This window comes from Mustela lutreola, chromosome 10 (assembly GCF_030435805.1).
Source record: "Mustela lutreola isolate mMusLut2 chromosome 10, mMusLut2.pri, whole genome shotgun sequence".
In the NCBI taxonomy this organism is placed as follows: domain Eukaryota; kingdom Metazoa; phylum Chordata; class Mammalia; order Carnivora; family Mustelidae; genus Mustela; species Mustela lutreola.
Genome location: NC_081299.1, coordinates 40,731,233 through 40,750,564, shown reverse-complemented (window position 1 = coordinate 40,750,564; position 19,332 = coordinate 40,731,233). Strand labels below are relative to the sequence as shown.

Here is a 19,332-nt window from a genome sequence, read left to right as displayed (position 1 = left end):
GAGCATGTGCAAACTTTGGACAAGGCAGGTGCACTAGGCCTGATAAGGCTGACATTCAGGGGCAAGTAGTATCTTGTTATGGAGATGGGGTTAGAAATTCCTCGAATGTCAGCTTTCTGCATTGCCAGAACTCTTACCAATCTACCACCAGCGAGTTCTGGGAACAACTGGGAGTGGGGGGCAACCTTAGTCCCAGCTGGAATGGGGACCTTGCCCCCACTATGTGGCTGAACAAGACTTTGCCTCTCTCCACAGGGAGCTGGACAGCCTTGTGCAGTCCTCACAATACTGCAAGGGAGAAAACCACAGACACTTTGAAGGAGGTGTGAAGCTTGGTGTGGGAGCCTTCAACCTGGTGAGTTGGGAGTGCCCGTACACCTGCTCTCTGCTGGCTTATGGTGCTGGGCTGCATGCTGGCCCCAGGGACCTAGTAGTAAAGCAGGCCTGTTGCCAGCCTCGGATGCACAGAGCTGGCGTTGGGTGGGAGTGGGTGCTGGCGCTGGCTTGAGAAGTTCCTCCGTGCATTTCTCCCCAGGTCAAGTTGAAAGCTTGAAATGCACCAGGGTGGCGGTGTTTATAGGACCAGGAAAAGACAAACACAATAATTCAGGGCCTTTTTCTACTCTGGAGACCTGGTGGTTAAATATCGACCAGTAGCAGGGAGGGAGAAAGGCCTGGAAGCAGTGGGGAACCCACAGGAACAGAAAGCCGAGACCCCTTCCTGGGAGAGGTTAGGGAAAGTTTCATGGAGTGGGGAATATTTGGGTTGGGTCTCGAAGGATCTGTAGGTGGGGAGGGCATTCAGGGCAGAAGGAACAGTGTGAGGTAAGCTAGGTGGGGAGGCTGTGAAGCCCATTCTTGGGAGGAGGAGCTGCTCATCAATAATTTAGACTCTTGGCCCTGGGTGTCCAGAGACCTGTCCAGAAGAGCATGTGTGGCAGGGTATGGCTCTCTTCCCTCTAGGCAAGATTGTTCCAAGAGCAGGCCTTGGGGCAGGAATCCCTGCCCCACTCTGGGTTCCAGTTTCCTTTAATTTAAAGTGGGAACAGGGATCCTGGCCTTAGTGCTGAGAAGTTCAAACTGCAGAGTTCATCAGATGCTTTAGCAGGTTATAGCCAGGCTGTCCTGGGTTTGAGAACTGGCTTGCCCTCTGATGAGCTGTGGGGCCTTAGACCTGTCCTGTCACTTATCCCTGCCTCTGTTTTTCCATCTGTCGGATGGGGCAGTGATCTTTCTTGGCAGGACTGTTGAGGATCAGATGCAAAGCCAGAGCCCCTGGTGCAGAGCAGGGGTTCAGTGTGACATCACCAGCTGCTGTCTGATCCTTCACAGTACCCCTGGGAGGAAGGGGCTATTATGGTTCCCAGATGAGGAAACGGAGGCATAGAAAGGCTGTGTAGCTGGTAAAGGGGACCCAGTGGGCACGGTGAGATTGGGAGTTAGACAGTTTGCTCTTAGTTCTCACACTGAGGTGCTTTTCTCTCCAGGGAAGTTGGCTTTCTGAGAAACCTCAGGCCTCCTTGTGGAGATTCTGGAGAGAGGTCCTGCTCCTTCAGGATTTCCTGCAGGACTCTGGGGTTTGGGGAGGAGGGACAGTTCCCACCCCTCCTCATGACCACCTACCTCTGTTTCTGCAGACGCTGTCCATGCTTCCTACCAGGATCCTGCGGCTTCTGGAGTTTGTGGGATTTTCAGGAAACAAGGTAACCACCTGCCTTCTGGGACTCTTGACTGCCTCAGCTGGACAGGGTGGGGCGGCAGGGCCGCAGGCCCTGTGTGCCAGTCCTGGCATAGCCCCCCTCAGTGTGTGGCCCTGGACAAGGCCCAGGCCTCTCTGAGCCTCAGTCTGCTCTCCAATCAAATGGGGCCAGTGATCCCTGCCCAGTCCCACACAGGGTGAAGAGGCTGTAGGGTAAGGATGGTGTGAAGGGCAGCTTCGTGCAGTGGCCTGGAATCATGTTCTCTGAGCCTTACAGGTGTCAGCAACCTGGTTTTCCTTGTTTTGGAAGAACTTGAGCAAATTCTTTCTCTTGGAACCATTTTTTTTTTTTTTTTTTTTTTTGGTCTGGGAGTCACCTAAGAGAAGCACTACTGTGCATTAGGCCTTGAGGACAGAAACCAGAGGACTCAAGTGCCCAGAGACTTTCCTAAAGGCAGGAATCTGAGTACTAGGTAGCAAATCTGGGAAAGTTCCCTGGTAGAGGAGGCCCATCGTGGTAGAAGGAACAGTGGCCTGAGAGTCAGGAGTCCTGGATCAGTCCAGCCTCATCTCCTCCTCTGTGCCTTTTTTGGGTAAAACAAGGGGCTTTTTTGTTTTAGACTGATCAGTGTTTCTCAAACCTGAACTTCCTCTGGACTTTCCTGATTTTTGCCAGGTCTGCTCTATATTACTATTTATGTATTATTTTCCCCCAAATGGCTCATATTTTAAATTTAGGTTTATCTAAAGGAAACACTACTACATAGAAAACGCATGTTATTTGGCATGATAAGAACATAATCATAACCATAAATCCTACGAGCACCAAGCGGTCTTGCGAAAGCAGGGTATACGATCTACCAAGGCTGTTTTCCTGCGGGAAGAGGTGTTTAGAGCGACAGTGGTGTTGAACACACACCAGCATAGGACTGGGGCTTTCTCCTCGACACCATCAGGAGAGACAGAGAACTGCGAACTGAGATCATTTGGGATCTTGGGATTCTGAGCCTCATGTCTGTCTGGAGACTTGTCCATGGTCCATGGACCAGGTCCCAGGGAACACCGGTTAGAGGCTCCAAAGGTCCCTTTTTAGTTTTTTTTCTTAAGAGGGCCCTTGAGTCCTGAGAACAATTTCAGGATGATGACAGGAGGGAGGAGCATGAGAAAGGCCAAGGTGTGGGACAGTGTGGCTTGCCTGGGTAGGAGGAGAGGGTGGCGAGCCCAAAGTAGGAGAGCCCTCAGACACCAGCTCTGGCTTCATCTTTATCCTGAAGGCAAGGAAGCTGTGGCGGGTTTGAGGCCAGGGGTGAGGTAGGTCAGTTTTGTGTATTAGAAAGAACGAGAATACCCTGAAGAACAGATGGGGGCAGACTGTAGACAGGGATACTAGGGGAGTCTGGCCTCTCCTCCCCAGGCAAGCTCTAGAGTCTTTTTCTCCAGGAATCCTTCCCAGACCACTGTTCTCGTGGTCCCATCTGTGCTCTGCGTCTATGGTTAGGATTATCTGCCTCAAGTTCAGTCTGGCTTCTCTTCCTCCCTGACCAGACCCGGGGCTTCTCAGGGCCTCATTGCTCACCCTGGGGGCCAGCAGGTAAATAAAGGCAGGAATGGGGAAGGAGCTATTGAGGAAGTGGGGGACACCTGGACCCAAGCCTCTGCCCTGGCCTTGGCAGCAATGTCCCCTGCCCCCAGAAAGGTGGCCAGGGTACCGAGAAGGGAGACTGGCTGAGGGTGGCCCTGCCTGAACGCGGCTGACCTGGCCAGCAGGGATCCAGATGCAGAGTCCAGTGCTCTCCTGTCCCTGCTCCAGCAGCACAGCCCTCCCAGCGCTCTGGTGACTTCCCTGCCCTACCCCCAGCCTGGGTCCAGCCTCAGCCCACCGCTCTCTCTCCCCCAGGACTACGGGCTGCTGCAGCTAGAGGAGGGAGCGTCCGGACACAGCTTCCGCGCTGTGCTCTGTGTCATGCTGCTGCTCTGCTACCACACCTTCCTCACCTTTGTGCTCGGTAGGAGTGCCCTCGTGGGGGTAGCGGGGAGACAGCCAGAAGGGGGCATCTAGGGTGTGGTTGGCTCTCAGGGCAGGGGACTAGAGGGCAAGGAGCTGCAGACCCTGCTCGGGCCCCTAGGGCTGGGGGTGGGCTCTGAAGCCAGAACCAACGAAGCTGCGTCAGCAGTGTTGTGACTTGGCCTGCCGACCGTTCACTTCCTCACAATGTGACCAGGTTCCAGCCTCAGTTTTCTCTTCTGTGAAATGGGGTGGTCATGCCCACCTTGTAGAGGGTGTGAGGGCCCTGTAGGGGGCCCTGGGGGTTGTGGGTACCACTGAGGCAGGCATGGGCTCTTGGTTATTGAGCCTGGCTGGTGTGCCGGGCTGATGTCAGCACTATTTTATTTAATCCTCACATCACCCTGGAGGTAGAAGAATTACCCCCATTTCACAGAGAGGGAAGAGGAGGCCCCAGGAAGCCTCTGGTAGATTGCCGGGGGGATTCCAAGAGCCGGTGATGGTGATATGTGCTGTTCCCTCGCCTCCTTCAGGTACCGGGAATGTCAACATCGAGGAAGCAGAGAAGCTCTTGAAGCCCTACCTGAAGCGATACCCTAAGGTGGGCCCCCCCACCCTCCTGCTGGCACCAGCCCCTGCCCACGTGTGCCCTGCGTGCCCACACAGATCTGTGTGCGTGTCATTACAGGGGGCCATCTTCCTGTTCTTCGCCGGGCGAATTGAAGCCATAAAAGGCAATGTTGACACAGTGAGTAAGGGAGGGGACGGAGCCAGTGCTGGTGACCCCTGTGGTCTCCCAGACCAGTGGGTGGACTCTGGAAGGAGGGCTCCAAGAAAGAACCAACAAGAGAGCAGGGGTGGGAGAAGCAATTTGGAATGGGGCAGCCTGGGAAGATGAGGGAGGAGGTGGCATTCGTGGTGAGGAAGACCTGACGGGGAGATGCAGGACTGTAGCATTCCTGCACCCGGAGGTCCTTTGGTGAGCTGGGGTGGGAAGCCCCGCTTACTCAGGCCATGGTGACAGGCATTGCGAGTGGAGCAGCAGTGCCAGGGTGTGAGGTGGGCACCTTGATGACCTGGCTGGGGTCTCCATAGATGGGAGGGAGCCATCGAAGGGGTTCGAGAGAGGAGGGACACGGGTCTGGCTGAGTCCCCAGGAGGGACTGTACAATGTAGAGTTCTGGGGTCTTCATCTGGCCTTGGCTGTGATTCCTCAAGCAGCAAGTCCAGGTCCTTTCATGGGAGCTCCTGGAAACTTTGGAGTTTCCTGTGAGGCACAAACCATGGATCACTTTCATATTAATACTTTCCACTGCCTCCTGTCCTTCCATTACAGCTCCATCCCATCCTTTCATTCTGTGTAGGAAGACTAGAGTCCCAGGGAGGGGCAGTAACTGGGCCCAAGCTCGTCCTAGAAGACTTAGTCAATAGAACCAGGCCTGGAGCCCAGAACTCCTGCCTGCTCTCCCTCCCTGAGCCTGGCACAGGGCTGGACCACTGTGCGCTGGAGGAGGCTGGGCTTGCTATGGAATGGGGCAGGGTGGTGGGACCATGAGGCTGACCAGCAGGTGCCCGCAGGCCATCCAGCGGTTCGAGGAGTGCTGTGAGGCCCAGCAGCACTGGAAGCAGTTCCACCACATGTGCTACTGGGAGCTGATGTGGTGCTTCACCTACAAGGGCCAGTGGAAGATGGCCTACTTCTATGCCGACCTGCTCAGCAAGGAGAACTCCTGGTCCAAGGTGGGCTGACACCAGGTGCTGGGGCTCTTGGGGGACCAGGCCAACCCTGTCTGGCCATGAGGCCCCGAGTCCCAGGGCCAAACCCTTGACTGAAAGCCTGTTTCAGCTGGAATTTAACAGAGCCATAAGTTCTAAGAGGACTCAGGGTTGGTAGGAACTAAAGACCGTGAGGAGCAGATAAAGTTTAGAACTACAGTGTCAGTCAAGATTTTTTAGTCACAAGGGACAGAAGCAGGGCCCAACTGTCTAGGTGAGCGCTGTCTAAGAGAACATTCTGTTATGGTAGAGGTAGCCCCCAGCTACATGGGCACATTGTGTTAGTGCAAACTGGGTGCTTTCAATTTTATTTAATTTTAATTCAAATTTAAACTTAAAAAGTCACTTGGGGTTAGTGGCCACTAAATATGGACTATGCAGGTTGAAAACACAAAAGGCTCTTTGGTTCATAGAACTGAAAATTCTAGGCACAAATGATTTCAGGTAGGGCTGGATCCAGGAATTCAAATTATGTCACCTGGGCTTGACATTTTTCCGTCTGTGGCTATACTCTGCCCTTTGACATCTTTGCCGTGCAGGAGGGTTTTCTCCTTGTGACAGGGTGGCTATGGACTGCCTGACCCTAACTCACATCTTCCCTTTGGTTTCAACCATAGTCCCACAGTCGAGGTTAACTGGTCTGGCATAGATCACATGTCAGTGCTTGGAAACAGGAGTGGGAAGACTCCTCATGGATCAAGAATAGGAGAGGCGTGGTTCTCCAGAAAAAAATAAGGTCCCCAGAAAAAGTGTTGGTTGGTGGGAGGAGGCATTAAAGAGATGCTATAAAGGCAAAATAAGGCACAGCAGATGCCCACAGTGAATGAAAACTTATGACATTATGGTAAGTGGTAAAACAAGTATTAGCCATTATCATCACAGTAAAGATAGCAGAGAATGCTGAACTAAGACTCTTAGAATCACAGAGATCATCAGAGAGCATCCAGTTCGGTATTGGCAAATACACAAACCATGTGTCTCAATGACCTGAAATCCTGATTTCTCATCCCTCCCCTACCTTTTCAGTACCTCTGCCAAGACAAAGCTGAAAGGAAATTCTTTGGGTCTGGGGCAGGCGGGGCTGGAGGGGGTGCAGGCTTTCACTGAGCTCTTGCTGTGTGCCCTGCTCTTGCTGTTTCTCTATAGCACACCCGATGAGGTAGGAGTTACCTCCACTGGGTGCACAGGGGCATGGAGGCCAAGAGAAGGTATGTGACTTCCCTGGCCCACACAGCTGCTGGTGACAGACACTGGATTTGAAGACAGCTCTGTGTGACTCAAAGGCCTTTGCTTTTCCCTTGTTACCTTAAGTCCCACCTAGGAGGTCCCTCTTGCCCTGAGATCACCTTGCTGTTGAAGGTGCTCCCTCAGACCCAGTCCCTGTGGGCCTGGCATTCATTCCGCATCACCTCCCACCACTAACAGGAACACAACCTCAGGGAACCTTGTTGAACTAAAGTGACCTAGAAGTGTTCCTGTGGAGGGAGGCAGGCAGCTGGGTTCACATACACAGGGAAGAAGAGGCCTGGGGTGGCCTCGCAGCTGCTGGGAGGAGCTGAGGGAAGGCCAGGCCTCCCAGGTGTCTGGAAGTCTGGCTGTGAGTCAGCTCCATTGCCAGCTCACTGACTTTGAGGTGGTCAGCCCCCTCTCTCTGTAGTGCTTTCCTCAGAAGTGTTTTCTGTGAAAGTGAGGGTTGTAGCACCTTGAATTCTGGGGCCTCATTCATTCCTAATTGTAGCACTTGGCCACCAGAATCCACCAACTTCCAGCTCTAGGGACTTAGGGTGTGGCCACTGCCATACGCATCATCCCCTCTGCTCAGCATCCCTCTTTGCCTGGACTGTGCCAAGTCATCCAGTGAAGCCTTTGCATTTCTCCCAGTGCTTGCTGCTTGAGATGGCCACACACATAGTGGGGACAGTGCTGTGCTGAGCATCGTAGTGGGGGAATCTAAGTGGAGCTCAGAGGCAGCCCTGAGCAGCCAAGCCAGGAAGACAGAGGAGGATTTAGGGTGGCTGAGTGGAGGAAGTGGAAGGATACTCCAAGTGAGGAGAGCAGCAAGGACAGAGGCGCAGGGTGCTGTGTTCTGTGTCACTGGTGAAGGGCTTTGTAGGTGGGAGTGCAGGGGTACTGTGGAGGGTCCTTCCCCCTAAGTCACTCTGTAAGCTTCTTGAGGACAAAGGACTGTCTGTCTACACAGAGCCTGGTGGAGTTACCCAGAAAAATAAATGTGTGAAATCACTGGTCAATCAGACAAGCCTGGGGAGACCAGACTCCCACCCAGGGAGGTGGCTGTTTTCCGTCCATGTGGCCCCATAGCATCCCTTGCAACTTGGATGTCTGTGGGTCTCAGAACTCTAGGTCACTGCATCCATCCTAACATCTGGTGACTCCATAAGGGTAAGTTGTTTGGGGGTAGCTGAGGGATACCAGAAGGCTCTTACAGGAGGCCCACAGATGAGCCTGATGAGGAGGGACAATGACATCCCAGGCAAAAGGACGGCACAGGTGAAGGCCTGGGAGTTTAAGGACTGATGGGGGAGAAATGGCAGAAGAGGGGTCAGAAAAGCAGGTCACAGAGTGCCTTGAAGGGGGTGTTTGGGCTTCAGCCTGACAGTGGGAGAGCACCTCATGTTTGTGGCTTAGATCTGTGCTCTAAGAAGTCCCTCCTGCATTTGTTGGGCACCCCATGTGCCAGGTCCCGAGGACATCCAGAACAAAGACCCTTCCATATTTTAGTGGGAAGAGGGATAAGAAACACACAAATAGGTGTTCAGTAGAATATAATGTCAGGCTGGTATATGCAGTGAGGAAAAGTCAGGCAAGGCCTGTCCGAGAAGACACCGGAATGAAGTCTGGGAGCAAGCCATATGGATTTCTTAATGAAGAGTGTTCCAGGCAAAGGACACTGGAGATACAAGGGTTGGGGAGGGGGAAGCTGAGTGCATCTCCTGTATTTGGGGAACAGCCCAGAGACCAGTGTAGCTAGAGTGATGCGAGTGAGGGGGAACAACATGAAGTTGGAGAGGAAACTGGGGGAGGAAATGGTGTAGGGGCTTACAGTCCATTACAGGGAGTCTGGATTTTATCCTAAGCATGAGGGGATATCAAGATTTCAAAGAGGAATTGATATGACCTTAAAAAGATCAGAGTGGGGTGCCTGGGTGGCTCATTTGGTCAAACATCTGACTCTTGGTGTTAGCTCAGGTAACCATCTCAGAGTCATGGATTGAGCCACATGTCAGGCTCCACTCTCAGTATGGAGTCTGCTTGTCCTCCCTCTGCCCCTTCCCCACTCATGCTCTCTCTCTGTTAAATAAAATAATTAAATCAAAAACAGACTGGCAGTGGTGTGGAAATGGCTTGCAGGGACAGGGATGAGAGCAAGGAGATGGGTTAGGAGACCATATGGACAAGGGCAGGAGAAAGACATCCCTGATGTCCTGGAGTGAGGGCAGTGTGGGGTGGATGCTGGTGCAGAGAATGAGAGCGAGGCCACTGGGATTCCAGAGCTATAGAGGAGGTAAGATCATGCTGACTTGCTGACTTAGTGCCAGGTAGAGAGGGAGAAGGTAAGGGTGACACCAGGAGGTTAAAGAGTGGGGATATTCTCTTCACCACCCCTGCTTCCTCATTTTGTGAAGGGCAGATGGAAGTGTGGAGGGCAGAGTGGAACTGGGAGTAACCCTGAGCTTCAGCCCGAGAGGGGCCCCAGGTGGAGGCTGCTTTCTGACTTTTCCTGAGAATCCACGACGTTTTGCTCTCTTTCCTTCTCTACCCCCTGTACTTTTTTGGGAGCCATTTGCAGGTATTTCTCCATAGTCTCCGATGGCAGGAGCTGAGGTTCAAGGCTTGGCCACTGGGGGGCAGGATAGAGCCAGGTTTCTCGAGTGTTGGACTCCCAGGAAACCGGAGTAGATTTCAGGGATGTACCTTTGGGGTGGGGATGGGGGTCTCTGCACTGCGGCACTTCCCTGTCAGGGCTGGCTGTGGATCCACTGGGCAAGGCCCTGGAAGCGCACAAAACTGGGGACACTTCCAGCTCTGCCCCAGAAGCTCTGCAGTCCCAGGAAGCAGAGGCCAGGTACAGATTCCTTTCTGGCATTGTCTTTGGGATCAATTGAGGTGAGGTATATATACAGTGCCTGACACACAGGAAGGCAGTTATACACAGGGACCCTGACTCACTCCTCTGGCCTCCCACCTGTTTATACATTCCATACTTTATGCTGCCTATTTGTCGCCTTCTTAACGACACATCTCGGTTACTACCTGGCTTTGCTCAGACTGTTTGCCTTGTCTAGAAAGTTCTTTCTCAGGTCTCTGTGAATCTTCCCATTGGCTCTCAAGGGTCCAGTCTGAAGGAATTGCTTCTCAGAAGCCCTTACTGCCCTTTGTGTGTCCATCACACCCACTGCCCCGCACACCCACTTGTTGCTGGAGTCCTTCCCTCCGCTGCATCAGAGAAGGGAGGGAAGCAGCTTTGATGTGGGCATCTCCTGGACTTTGCTCCCAGCTCAAGTCCCCAAGGCTCTTCGGCTTCCTCACCCTTAGTTTCTCCCCTGGGGCTTGGCAATGGAGGTCTATGAAGGGGGGCTGATTATCTCTCACTCTTGCTCTGCCTTGCACAGGCCACCTACATCTACATGAAGGCCGCCTACCTCAGCATGTTTGGAAAGGAGGATTACAAGCCGTTTGGGGATGATGAAGTGGAGTTGTTTAGGTGGGTCCTAGGTCTCAGCCACATCCGCCCACAGCCACCCTGAGCTGTAGGCACCAGGGAGGGAGGTGGCCGGCTTCTTAACTCCCCTCCCCTGGCTCTGAGCTCCCTGACGCTCCCCCAGGATCGCCCCATGTGCCTCCTTCCCTTGCACCACCACCACTTCCAGCTGCTGCTTGTTCCAGCCCTTTGAATCTGTTCAGAGGCACCTCCCCACCCCCAAGAAAGTGGTTTTGTCAACATCCTTTCCACTGAGCCGCCTTCTTCTGGTCAGTAGGATAGATGTGGACACTGAGGTTCAGGGAGGCCCCTTCTGCTGAGTTAGACTGCTATTCTCAAGCTCAGTAGAGGACCAAAATGTGGGAATCAAACAGGATCAAATCCAGCCTCTGCTGTTTCTTAGCTATAGCACTGTGAACAATTTCAGCAGCTATAAAATGGGAATAACCACTTCTGCTTTGCAGGGTTGTTTTGTGAATCAAATAGAAACTATGTTGAAGAGCCTGGTGAGGGGCCTGGAACCACTAAATTGCAGCTGTTTTTCTTGTTATCTCTGCTGCTGTTTGCCTTCGGCAAAGGGTCTAGAGCAGGGCTCATCCTCAGCAGGCTGAGGAAGGAGCCTCAGGCCTTCTTCCAGTCAGGGGTGAGGGCTGACCCCAACTTGGAGATCTGGGAGTGGTGGTAACCTGAGCTTCCTGCTAACTGCTGTCACAATGGCAGGGTGTTTATATTTACCAAGTGCCTCCTCTTCTCCATCTCATAGCTCTTCCAGAAAGTCTGGGAAGGTAAGTATCTGTGGGGGAGGAAGGATCATTTTCCTTCCATAATTTTAGGATCTTGGTTAGAAACTGGCTGAGATACTCCCCCTACTCCTAAGAATAAAAGATTAACAGGAGAAAATTAAACCAGAGTTTAATAACATGTATATCTTGTTTACATGGGAGAGACCCAGGAAAAGAGTTACTGAAACGGCCCAAGCCATCACTTTAAACATCATCCCCAGCTAAAGATAACAGAAGATGTTGGGAGGGTGGGGAGCCAATTCTGGGAGGTTTTCAGGCAAAGCAAAGTAAAGGAGGATAAGGTAGTCCTGCAGATCAAGTCCGCTTTCTCCTTTAAGAGTTTCTAGGGCTTTAAAAAAAAAAAAAAAGTTTCTAGGGCTTATCATTATCCTCTTCCAGATAGAAGAGAAGCCCTTATAAATGGAAAATCTCGCTTATAAATATAATTGTCTCTTACGAAAGGGCAGCTGCTACTAGGTTTTCAGAGCTTTTCCTGTATCTGCTATTTCTTAGCCTAAAATAGTCCTTGTGCCAAAGAGCCATATTTTGGGGTGACAAATTCTGCTCCCCTTCATATCACTGTCTCAAATTCAGAGATAACGGGGGCCCAGAGAGGTTCCACGGTGAATAAGCAGGGGAGGTGTTTGGCAGGGAAATTCTCAACTTGATCCAGTTGGATGGCTCAGGCTGAGGGTCACAGCCACAGCCAGCAACTGTGGCAGAAATTGGGAGGGTGGGAATGGAGCTGGGTGGGTGAGGCCCCAGATGTGGAGGCTTGCCTAGATACACACATACTCTGCCCTTGGAAACAGCTAAGGAGGCCGCAACTCACGTGGCAAGTTCATTAAAGGTTTGAGCTGTGTGGTTGTGGGCAGGTCTTTCTCTGGGTGTTAATCTCCCCTGTGAAACTGGGGTCAGACTTCTGCTGGGCCTTCTGGAAATGAGGCCCAAGAGTGGAAGCAAGACAACTAGCAAAGCAGGCCTGGGGTGTTTGCTGACATTCTCACCTCTGCCCCCTGGTGTGGAGCCCTCTTACCTAGCCTCAGGAAGTGGTCAGGTTTGTGGGCAGGCCCTGTGATAGAAGGCCACAGCCACGGGTTGTGAGTCCAACACAGTCCCTCATATAAACTGGGGAAACTGAGGCCCAGAGAGGAGCCAAGCAGAGGCTGGGCAGGCTGGAAATTTCAGTCCTCTCTAGCTTTTTCTTCCCCTCATCTCTTTCACAGAGCAGTGCCTGGCCTAAAGCTCAAGATTGCTGGGAAATCTCTACCTACAGAGAAGTTTGCTATCCGGAAGTCCAGACGCTACCTCTCTCCCAAACCGATCTCATTGCCAATCCCTGCTCTGGTGGGTAGGAGGGTCTAGACTGTCCCAGTACTTGTTTGGGACTGTGGGGATTAGCTGAAAGCCAGAGATACTGCTAAGGCCAGGGGAAGTGGTTGGGGGAGAAAGACCTTCATGCCTCAGGGCCTGGAAAGGATTTCACAGTTTACCTGGGACTGTGAGGGAAGCATACAAATAGGCCTGACCAGACCTGGCCTGAGGCAGTACTGGTATGGTGGGGGCAGGGAGACAGGTAAGCAGGCTTCAGCTGCCTCAAGGTGAAAGAGTAGGCCCACACCCCTGTGCGCAGGGTAGAGCATCACTCAGCTGTTTGTGTTCCCACCCGTCCATTTGTCCATTTCAGTTTTATCACAGGATTGTAATGGTTTATTCTGTCCCCCTCACTGGACCAAGTCTCGGGCCTGGGACCATGTTACAGTCAACTCTGTAGTAAACAAGCTGACTATGTTACTGGGTGCTGACTATTCTTTACACCCATTGCCTTATTTGATCCTTACAACAACGCTGAGTATCAGATGCTGGTGGTATCCCCATTTTACAGAAGGGGAAAGGCCTAATAGATAAGTAGAAAGATAAAATTTCTAATACATAGTATGATATAAGTAGAAAGATAAAATAACTTATCTAGGTCTCACAGCTAGTGAGTTGAAGAGTTAGAATTTAAACCTAGAATGGTTCTAGAGCCCAGATTCTGAACCACCATTACGCTAATTCCACGCATGATTTTGACAGGCATCAACTTGAGAAGGTTCTAGCTTGTTAAGAGTCTTTGTTATTCAGATACTAAGGTAGCCAGAAAAGTGGAAAGGGAACTGCTTTTTTATGGTCCTGGCTCCACTATTCATTGACCATGTGCTTGCCCTTGGATAGGATTCCCCTTCCCTTAATGGAAAATTAGGAATGGTAATTGTCCATTTCATATAGCAGTAATGGGAACTAGCTGATTAACTGTGTTAAATATTTTATGAATCAAAATCATATTTCCCAAACTATAATAGTCTATAAAATGCTATTTATGCCTAAAATAGTTTCTGTGATTAAATATATTTGGGAAAGACTGGCCTAAACAAGGTTTATACACTGTGGACTTTTTGGAGCCTTTATATAAAACATATAGGTAAGTTTCCAAGAATAAGCTTGAAGATGATTTTCCCTCTAACTAATTTGGCCACAGACCTCTTTTTTTTGAAGGAACATTTGCTAACTTGGGACCATATACACCATTTGAGGAATACTGATTCTAATCTTAAATTCCCTCCCTATAACAAAGAAACAAGAACCAATACAATAACATCTTTTTAGAACTTTTTGTATGCAAATCACCTTCACATCTATTGCCTGGGTTCATAGTTTAGGAAATGCTAATGGAATGACTATAAATGAACATTTAGTATTCTGAGATTCCTGGCAGTTGAAGCAAAGAAAGGAATCAGTTTGTGTTGCATAGTTTCATGATGGTAACTCAAGCCCAGTGCCTTGGGGGAAGAGAAACAGGGTGACAGTCTTAACAGCAACTGGAAATCCCGAAGTGCTTAAATAAATATAGCTCTTCCAATATGGGAGGTCCTGTCAGACTAGCAGGGAGGAGGACTTCCTGGAGAAAGTCCTGTGGATCACAGCCTGGACACAGAGAGGTTGGGAAAGAGCATGATAACCACCCAAGGAGGCCATGAGCAGAGGAGTAGTTTAAAAACTATGTGCAGCTCCCTGCCATGACCCCTTCGAGCCCATAACTTCATAGGCTGGACTGAAATTTGTCATAAAGGATTAGAGATAGAAGGGCCTTTAGTGATCCTCTGGATCTGCGCTGCCCATTTTACACCTGGGGAAACTGAGGGCCCACTAGGGAGGAAACCTTTGGACTGACTTGCTCCCCTGCCTTCAGGAAATGATGTACATTTGGAATGGCTACGCTGTGATTGGGAAGCAGCGGGAACTCACAGACGGGATACTTGGGATTATCACCAAGGCTGAAGAGATGCTGGAAAAGGGTCCAGGTGACTAATCCCGGCCTTTGAACCTGCCAGGCTGAGTCAGATCATAGATCTTTATAGTTAAAGGTTCCTGCTACTAAAAATGTCCTTCCTTCCTTCTCTATCATGGCTAACAGTCCTTTGGCTTTCTAAGACTGAGCTTCAGTGGCAGCTTCTCTAAGCTGTCCCTTGTCCCCAGTTAGGGTCAAAGTCTCCTCTGGGCTCTCCCTTCAAGTCAATCCTGATCTCACTACATTGTCACTGTCTCGGTATCTGTCCTTCCCAGATGTGAGCTTCCTGAAGACAGAGACCATGTGTGAATTACCTCTCTATCCCCAGGGTCCAGCAGAGTAGGGACTCCATGACTAACTGTTAGAGAAATAAGCCTGTCTTCTTCCCTTATTCTTAGAGAATGAGTACTCAGTGGATGATGAGTGCTTGGTGAAGCTGCTAAAAGGCCTCTGTCTGAAATACCTGGGCCGTGTCCAGGAAGCTGAGGAGAATTTCAGGAGCATCTTTTCCAAGTAAGTGCCTCTGCAGCTGCTCCCACTCCAGGTGGCCTTCTGCTGGGCCCATGTCTCCTGGGCAGAATTGGCAGGTTCTCTCCTTTCTCACATGCACTCCATAGCTTGACCCTAGCCTGCCCGCATTCACTACACTTGTACCAGTGTCTGTTCTGTGCCAGGATCCTTGCTGGGCACAGATCATTCAGACCTCATTCCCTGGGGCTATCAGATTGCCAACTACAGGAGTCCATCCACACTGAAGTTTCAGGTGAATGGTGCCTCGAGTTTGTAATTCACTTCCACACTTGAGGAGCACAACTGTTACAGACCGCTATAGGCAACACAATCTGGTATGATCAGGGCTGTGTTACAGGAAAAGTAGGGAGGACAGCAGGTGCTCTGAGGAGGGACTTGAACATAATGCAAGATACCAAGAAAGGTTTTCCAGGGATGCCATATTAACTGGGAAGTTTATTAGGCAGAGAAAGGAAAGCAGGAATTTTAAGTGGAGTAGGTAGAACATGTACAAATGCCCAGACACAGGAAAAAGACCTAAGGTTGTGGTTACAGTGATTTGGTCTTTCCCTTCCTGGATGAAGTTATAGAGGGAAAGGTTACAGATGAAATAACGGGGGCTAGACTGAAAAGGGCCTGAATGTTTTACTTACAAGGCTGAACTTTATCTTGTAGACAGAAAAGATCAGGAAGGTATTGAGCAGGGCAGATTTAGGTTTTAAAAGAGTATCTCTGGGGCAGCATGGAGGGTGGGTCAGAAGCGCCAGTCTAGGGACAGTAGACTTCCTAATTTAGTAGAACATTTAACCTGGACAAAGGGGGTTGGGGACAGAGGTGGGCATGGGGTAAGGACATAGGATGAACCATAAATTGTCAGGGAACTGGGGCCCTAGGTGCAGAGAACTGGAAGGCTCTCCTGTGGATCAGAAGCCTTTCTATGGCTATGTAGTGGGAGCCTTCCCCAACTAGGATTCATTATCTGGAAACCCCACCTGAAGGCATGGATTAGATCCTTCTACTCGGGCAAGGCTTGGGAAGACTCTGAAGACTATCTCAGGGGCCTGTAAGCCATGTCCTTCTCTGTCCCATAGTGAAAAGAAGATTAAATATGACCACTACTTGATCCCAAACGCCCTGCTGGAGCTGGCCCTACTGTTTATGGAGCAAGGCAGAAACGAAGAGGCTGTCAAACTCTTGGAAACTGCCAAGTAAGGCGTGGTTAGCGTGGTCTGTCCTTTATGCCCCCCCCCCCCCACACCCAGCTCAGAAGATCACCTTGGCTGGGGGGGAAGGAGCACAGGCAGCAGAGAGGGAGCATGCTGGTAAGGACATTAGGGCAGTCCAGAGGCTGGGCCTGTGTCCCTGGGAACCCAGTTCTCTCCTGGTCTAGGGAGGCTTCTTCAATTTGCCATAAGGACTGGAATCCCAGAAACAGCGAGTGAATTACCCAGGGTCATACCACAAGCTAACTACTGGCCTGGTAGGAAGACCTGGGTTTCCTGCCTTCTAGCCCCACAGATTTATTTCTTAAAATCATTCCCGAAAGCTTGGTGACTCAACAGGATTAAGAGTGGCTCCACAGGGTACAATACCAAGGTGAGGGGCTACACATCCTTTCTGTTTCTCTCTATTGGACAAGGCCCAACTCTTTCTTTGGACAATTTTAAGCATCTGAAAATCTTCCTTGGCCTGGTAGTTTCTTACAGTTCAGATTGAAGGAAAAGCACTCCTTAGAGCAGCTTTATATGCCTGATTCTCTGGTCTTTTCCAGGCAAAACTACAAGAATTACTCCATGGAGTCAAGGACACATTTTAGAATCCAGGCAGCTATACTCCAAGCCAAGTCTTCTCTAGAAAATGGCAACAGATCCATGGTCTCATCAGTGTCCTTGTAGTTTTATGCAGCACTCCCAGGCTGGAAGACAGAGACAGCTGGACAGAGCTCCTGGAAACATTTCAAAAAGATCCCCTCCCCCGCCCTACCTTTGGGGTCCACTGGTGCTCCAGGGATGGCATGACATAGGTATCCATGCAGAAGGGAAGCCGGCATTTTCACCAGTGTGGCCAAGGGCCTTTACCAAGGACAGAGCAGGTAGAGCCCTCTGCCTGCCCTATTACACATACGGGTACTTGTTTTTCACTGTGATGTTTAAGAGAATGTATGAACAGTTTACATTTTCCTTAGAAATATATTAATGGGATCACAGTTGGCTAAAAAAACAAACACCACCACCTGTAAATCTTTGTTTTAACCCACACTGATCTGGAGGTAAACCTATTTATGATACTTTTCAAAATTCAGCAATGTCTCCGCTTCCAGGGCCAGAAGGGCCATCAGGGCTTCTGAGGGTTGGGTGTAGAGGTTGCACACTGACACCCACTACCTTACAACTTACTCTTCATTTCCACTCCCTTAGTCACTATCCAATTTAAAACAAAATTGAATGGAAATTACTTCACTAAAAAGACACGTGAGTTCTTCCGTAGGAAAAAGAGAAAAAGGTCAAACTTTACCGGTAAGAAATGGGAGTTGCTGAGGCCTCACAGAAGGGGGGCTGTGTGGCCCTTTCTATGCCAAAGCCAAGAGGGAAGGTTCTCAGACACCAGTCCACATCCTCACTGTATGCCACACTGAAACTAGGAGTAATTTACAAAACAAGATTCTTTTGTACTTCACTATGAGGTACATTTTATTTACTGACAACATTTTTCTTAGAATGGTTATTCCTGGCCTGTTGTGTATGTTTTAGATTTTTCATTTAAGAGAAAGGAGATATTTAAGTAATAAAACATATACTTAAGAGATCATGCAACATTTATTTCAGTAAAATGTGTTGCTTGAATTCTTGGGCAAGGCAGAAGGTCTGATCAGAAGCCATATGGCCCAGGTATGTTTTATTTAGACAACATGATGCCTTAAATGTTTTTAAAATAACTTAACATTTAAAAATGGGGAGATTTCACAAATAAATCTGGTTTCTGGACTCTTATTTAAGAAGAAAATCTAACCTGGTGACATTGGGCTCATCCCTATAAGACAATAAGGCAATAATCAGTTGGAACTGGGTAGAGGCTACTCTAAACACTTACATTACCCTTCTGTCCCTAAAAGCATCTGAATTTCCAAACTCTGGGGCTGTTACAGTAAAAACTCAGTGGCCAGACACCAAGCTTACCATTCACAGCCTAATGACAGCATACGATTTCCCTGAAGGAAAAAAATCATGTACATAGTAAATATGCATCTGTGAAATGTGACTCCTAAAATACATGAATGCAATTTCTGTAAAGGAAAGAACCACAAACAACTTTTCCAATCTTCCAGCATTGCTGGATTTTTAGCAAACTTCTGAATTTGCCACAGGCTGGGTAAATTAATCTATTAACATTTTCAACTAGCTTTCTGTGAAGTCACAGGTTTTAAGTAAAGCAATATTCTCATTAGGAAAACAAAGCAGGAAACCCTCAATCAAGATCTTTTGCACTTAGGGCATAAATGCTATTAAAAATTTTTCTCATTAGACTACACCCAAGAATGCTCTCCACCGACAGCAAGCCCTCTGTAAGCTTGCTCTCTAAAGCCTGTATTCTGGGAGACCAGCCTCTTCTAGGTAGTTGGGCAGGGCAGGGTGAGAGGAATGACTAGAACCAGGCTGCTGAATAAGGGTGACCTTCTGTGGTTCCTTCACATATTGGAAGGCTAATACCTACTGCTGTATTTAAAAAAACAAAACAAAACAGAAAAAAACAGCACACAGGATATACCAAGCACAGCTTGCAAAATTGGAGTTAGCAAAAAAACTTTTCTTTAAACATTCATTATAGGCACTTTTATTTTTAAAAAATTTATGCCAGGATGGTTTCCTTGTCAATGTTATTACTGATTTCCTGCTGGGCTTCATTAATTAGCTGATGTCACCTTACCTCTGTCTTGTCACAGCTACAGTCTGGCTGGTAAGAGCAATCAGTGGGTTTTGTCTCCTTTATCCCCCCTGCAGCTTGAGATAGTCTATTAAAAACATGTTTGTGAAATTGGGTGAAAATGTCAGGTATCTAACATCGGATCCTTGTGTGGAAGCTTTGAAGGTGAAAATTCTGTCCTGGGCTTCTTGTTCTATCTTCTTGTAGCCATTTCTGGTTGTTAATTCTCTTAATAGTACAGAGCTTTCCAGCACATATGCCCTGGAGAGGCAACTATCAGGTGGAGAATCCTGGCCTAGAAGTAAGGAGACCTGAATTTCTAGTCCCTGCTTTATTACTAATTTTCATAAGTAACCTTGGGAAAGTTATGGGCCTGCTCAAAAATTAATAATTTGCACTAGATTAAGGCTCTTTCCTGCTGTCAGTGGTTCTGATTCTGACTCTGGTCAACTATATTTTTGGATTTTCATATCCAGAGTAAGACAAGAGATAGACACCTCCCTACATTTTGCCAAAGCCTTATATACCTAAGCAACTCAACCAGAAATTATAGGCTTTCTCAATCAAAGGCCTCTATAGTAGCCCAGCACA

General features: G+C 49.3%; 1 protein-coding gene across 9 annotated transcripts in view; it reads left to right on the top strand.

Annotated features, from left to right (window-relative positions):
* TTC39A (tetratricopeptide repeat domain 39A) overlaps window positions 1-17,810 on the top strand; it is a 50,237-nt gene extending 32,427 nt beyond the window's left edge. For all 9 annotated transcript variants that reach the window (XM_059138427.1, XM_059138430.1, XM_059138429.1 and 6 more), the window contains exons 7-18: window positions 256-355; window positions 1,638-1,703; window positions 3,597-3,705; window positions 4,238-4,305; window positions 4,393-4,452; window positions 5,283-5,444; window positions 10,112-10,203; window positions 12,209-12,329; window positions 14,212-14,323; window positions 14,709-14,823; window positions 15,912-16,028; window positions 16,592-17,810. In XM_059138427.1, coding sequence (XP_058994410.1) covers window positions 256-355; window positions 1,638-1,703; window positions 3,597-3,705; window positions 4,238-4,305; window positions 4,393-4,452; window positions 5,283-5,444; window positions 10,112-10,203; window positions 12,209-12,329; window positions 14,212-14,323; window positions 14,709-14,823; window positions 15,912-16,028; window positions 16,592-16,715 — 1,246 coding nt within the window. In that variant the 3' untranslated portion in view covers window positions 16,716-17,810. The remainder of the gene's footprint in view (window positions 1-255; window positions 356-1,637; window positions 1,704-3,596; window positions 3,706-4,237; window positions 4,306-4,392; window positions 4,453-5,282; window positions 5,445-10,111; window positions 10,204-12,208; window positions 12,330-14,211; window positions 14,324-14,708; window positions 14,824-15,911; window positions 16,029-16,591) is intronic.
* The last annotated feature ends 1,522 nt before the right edge of the window (window positions 17,811-19,332 follow it).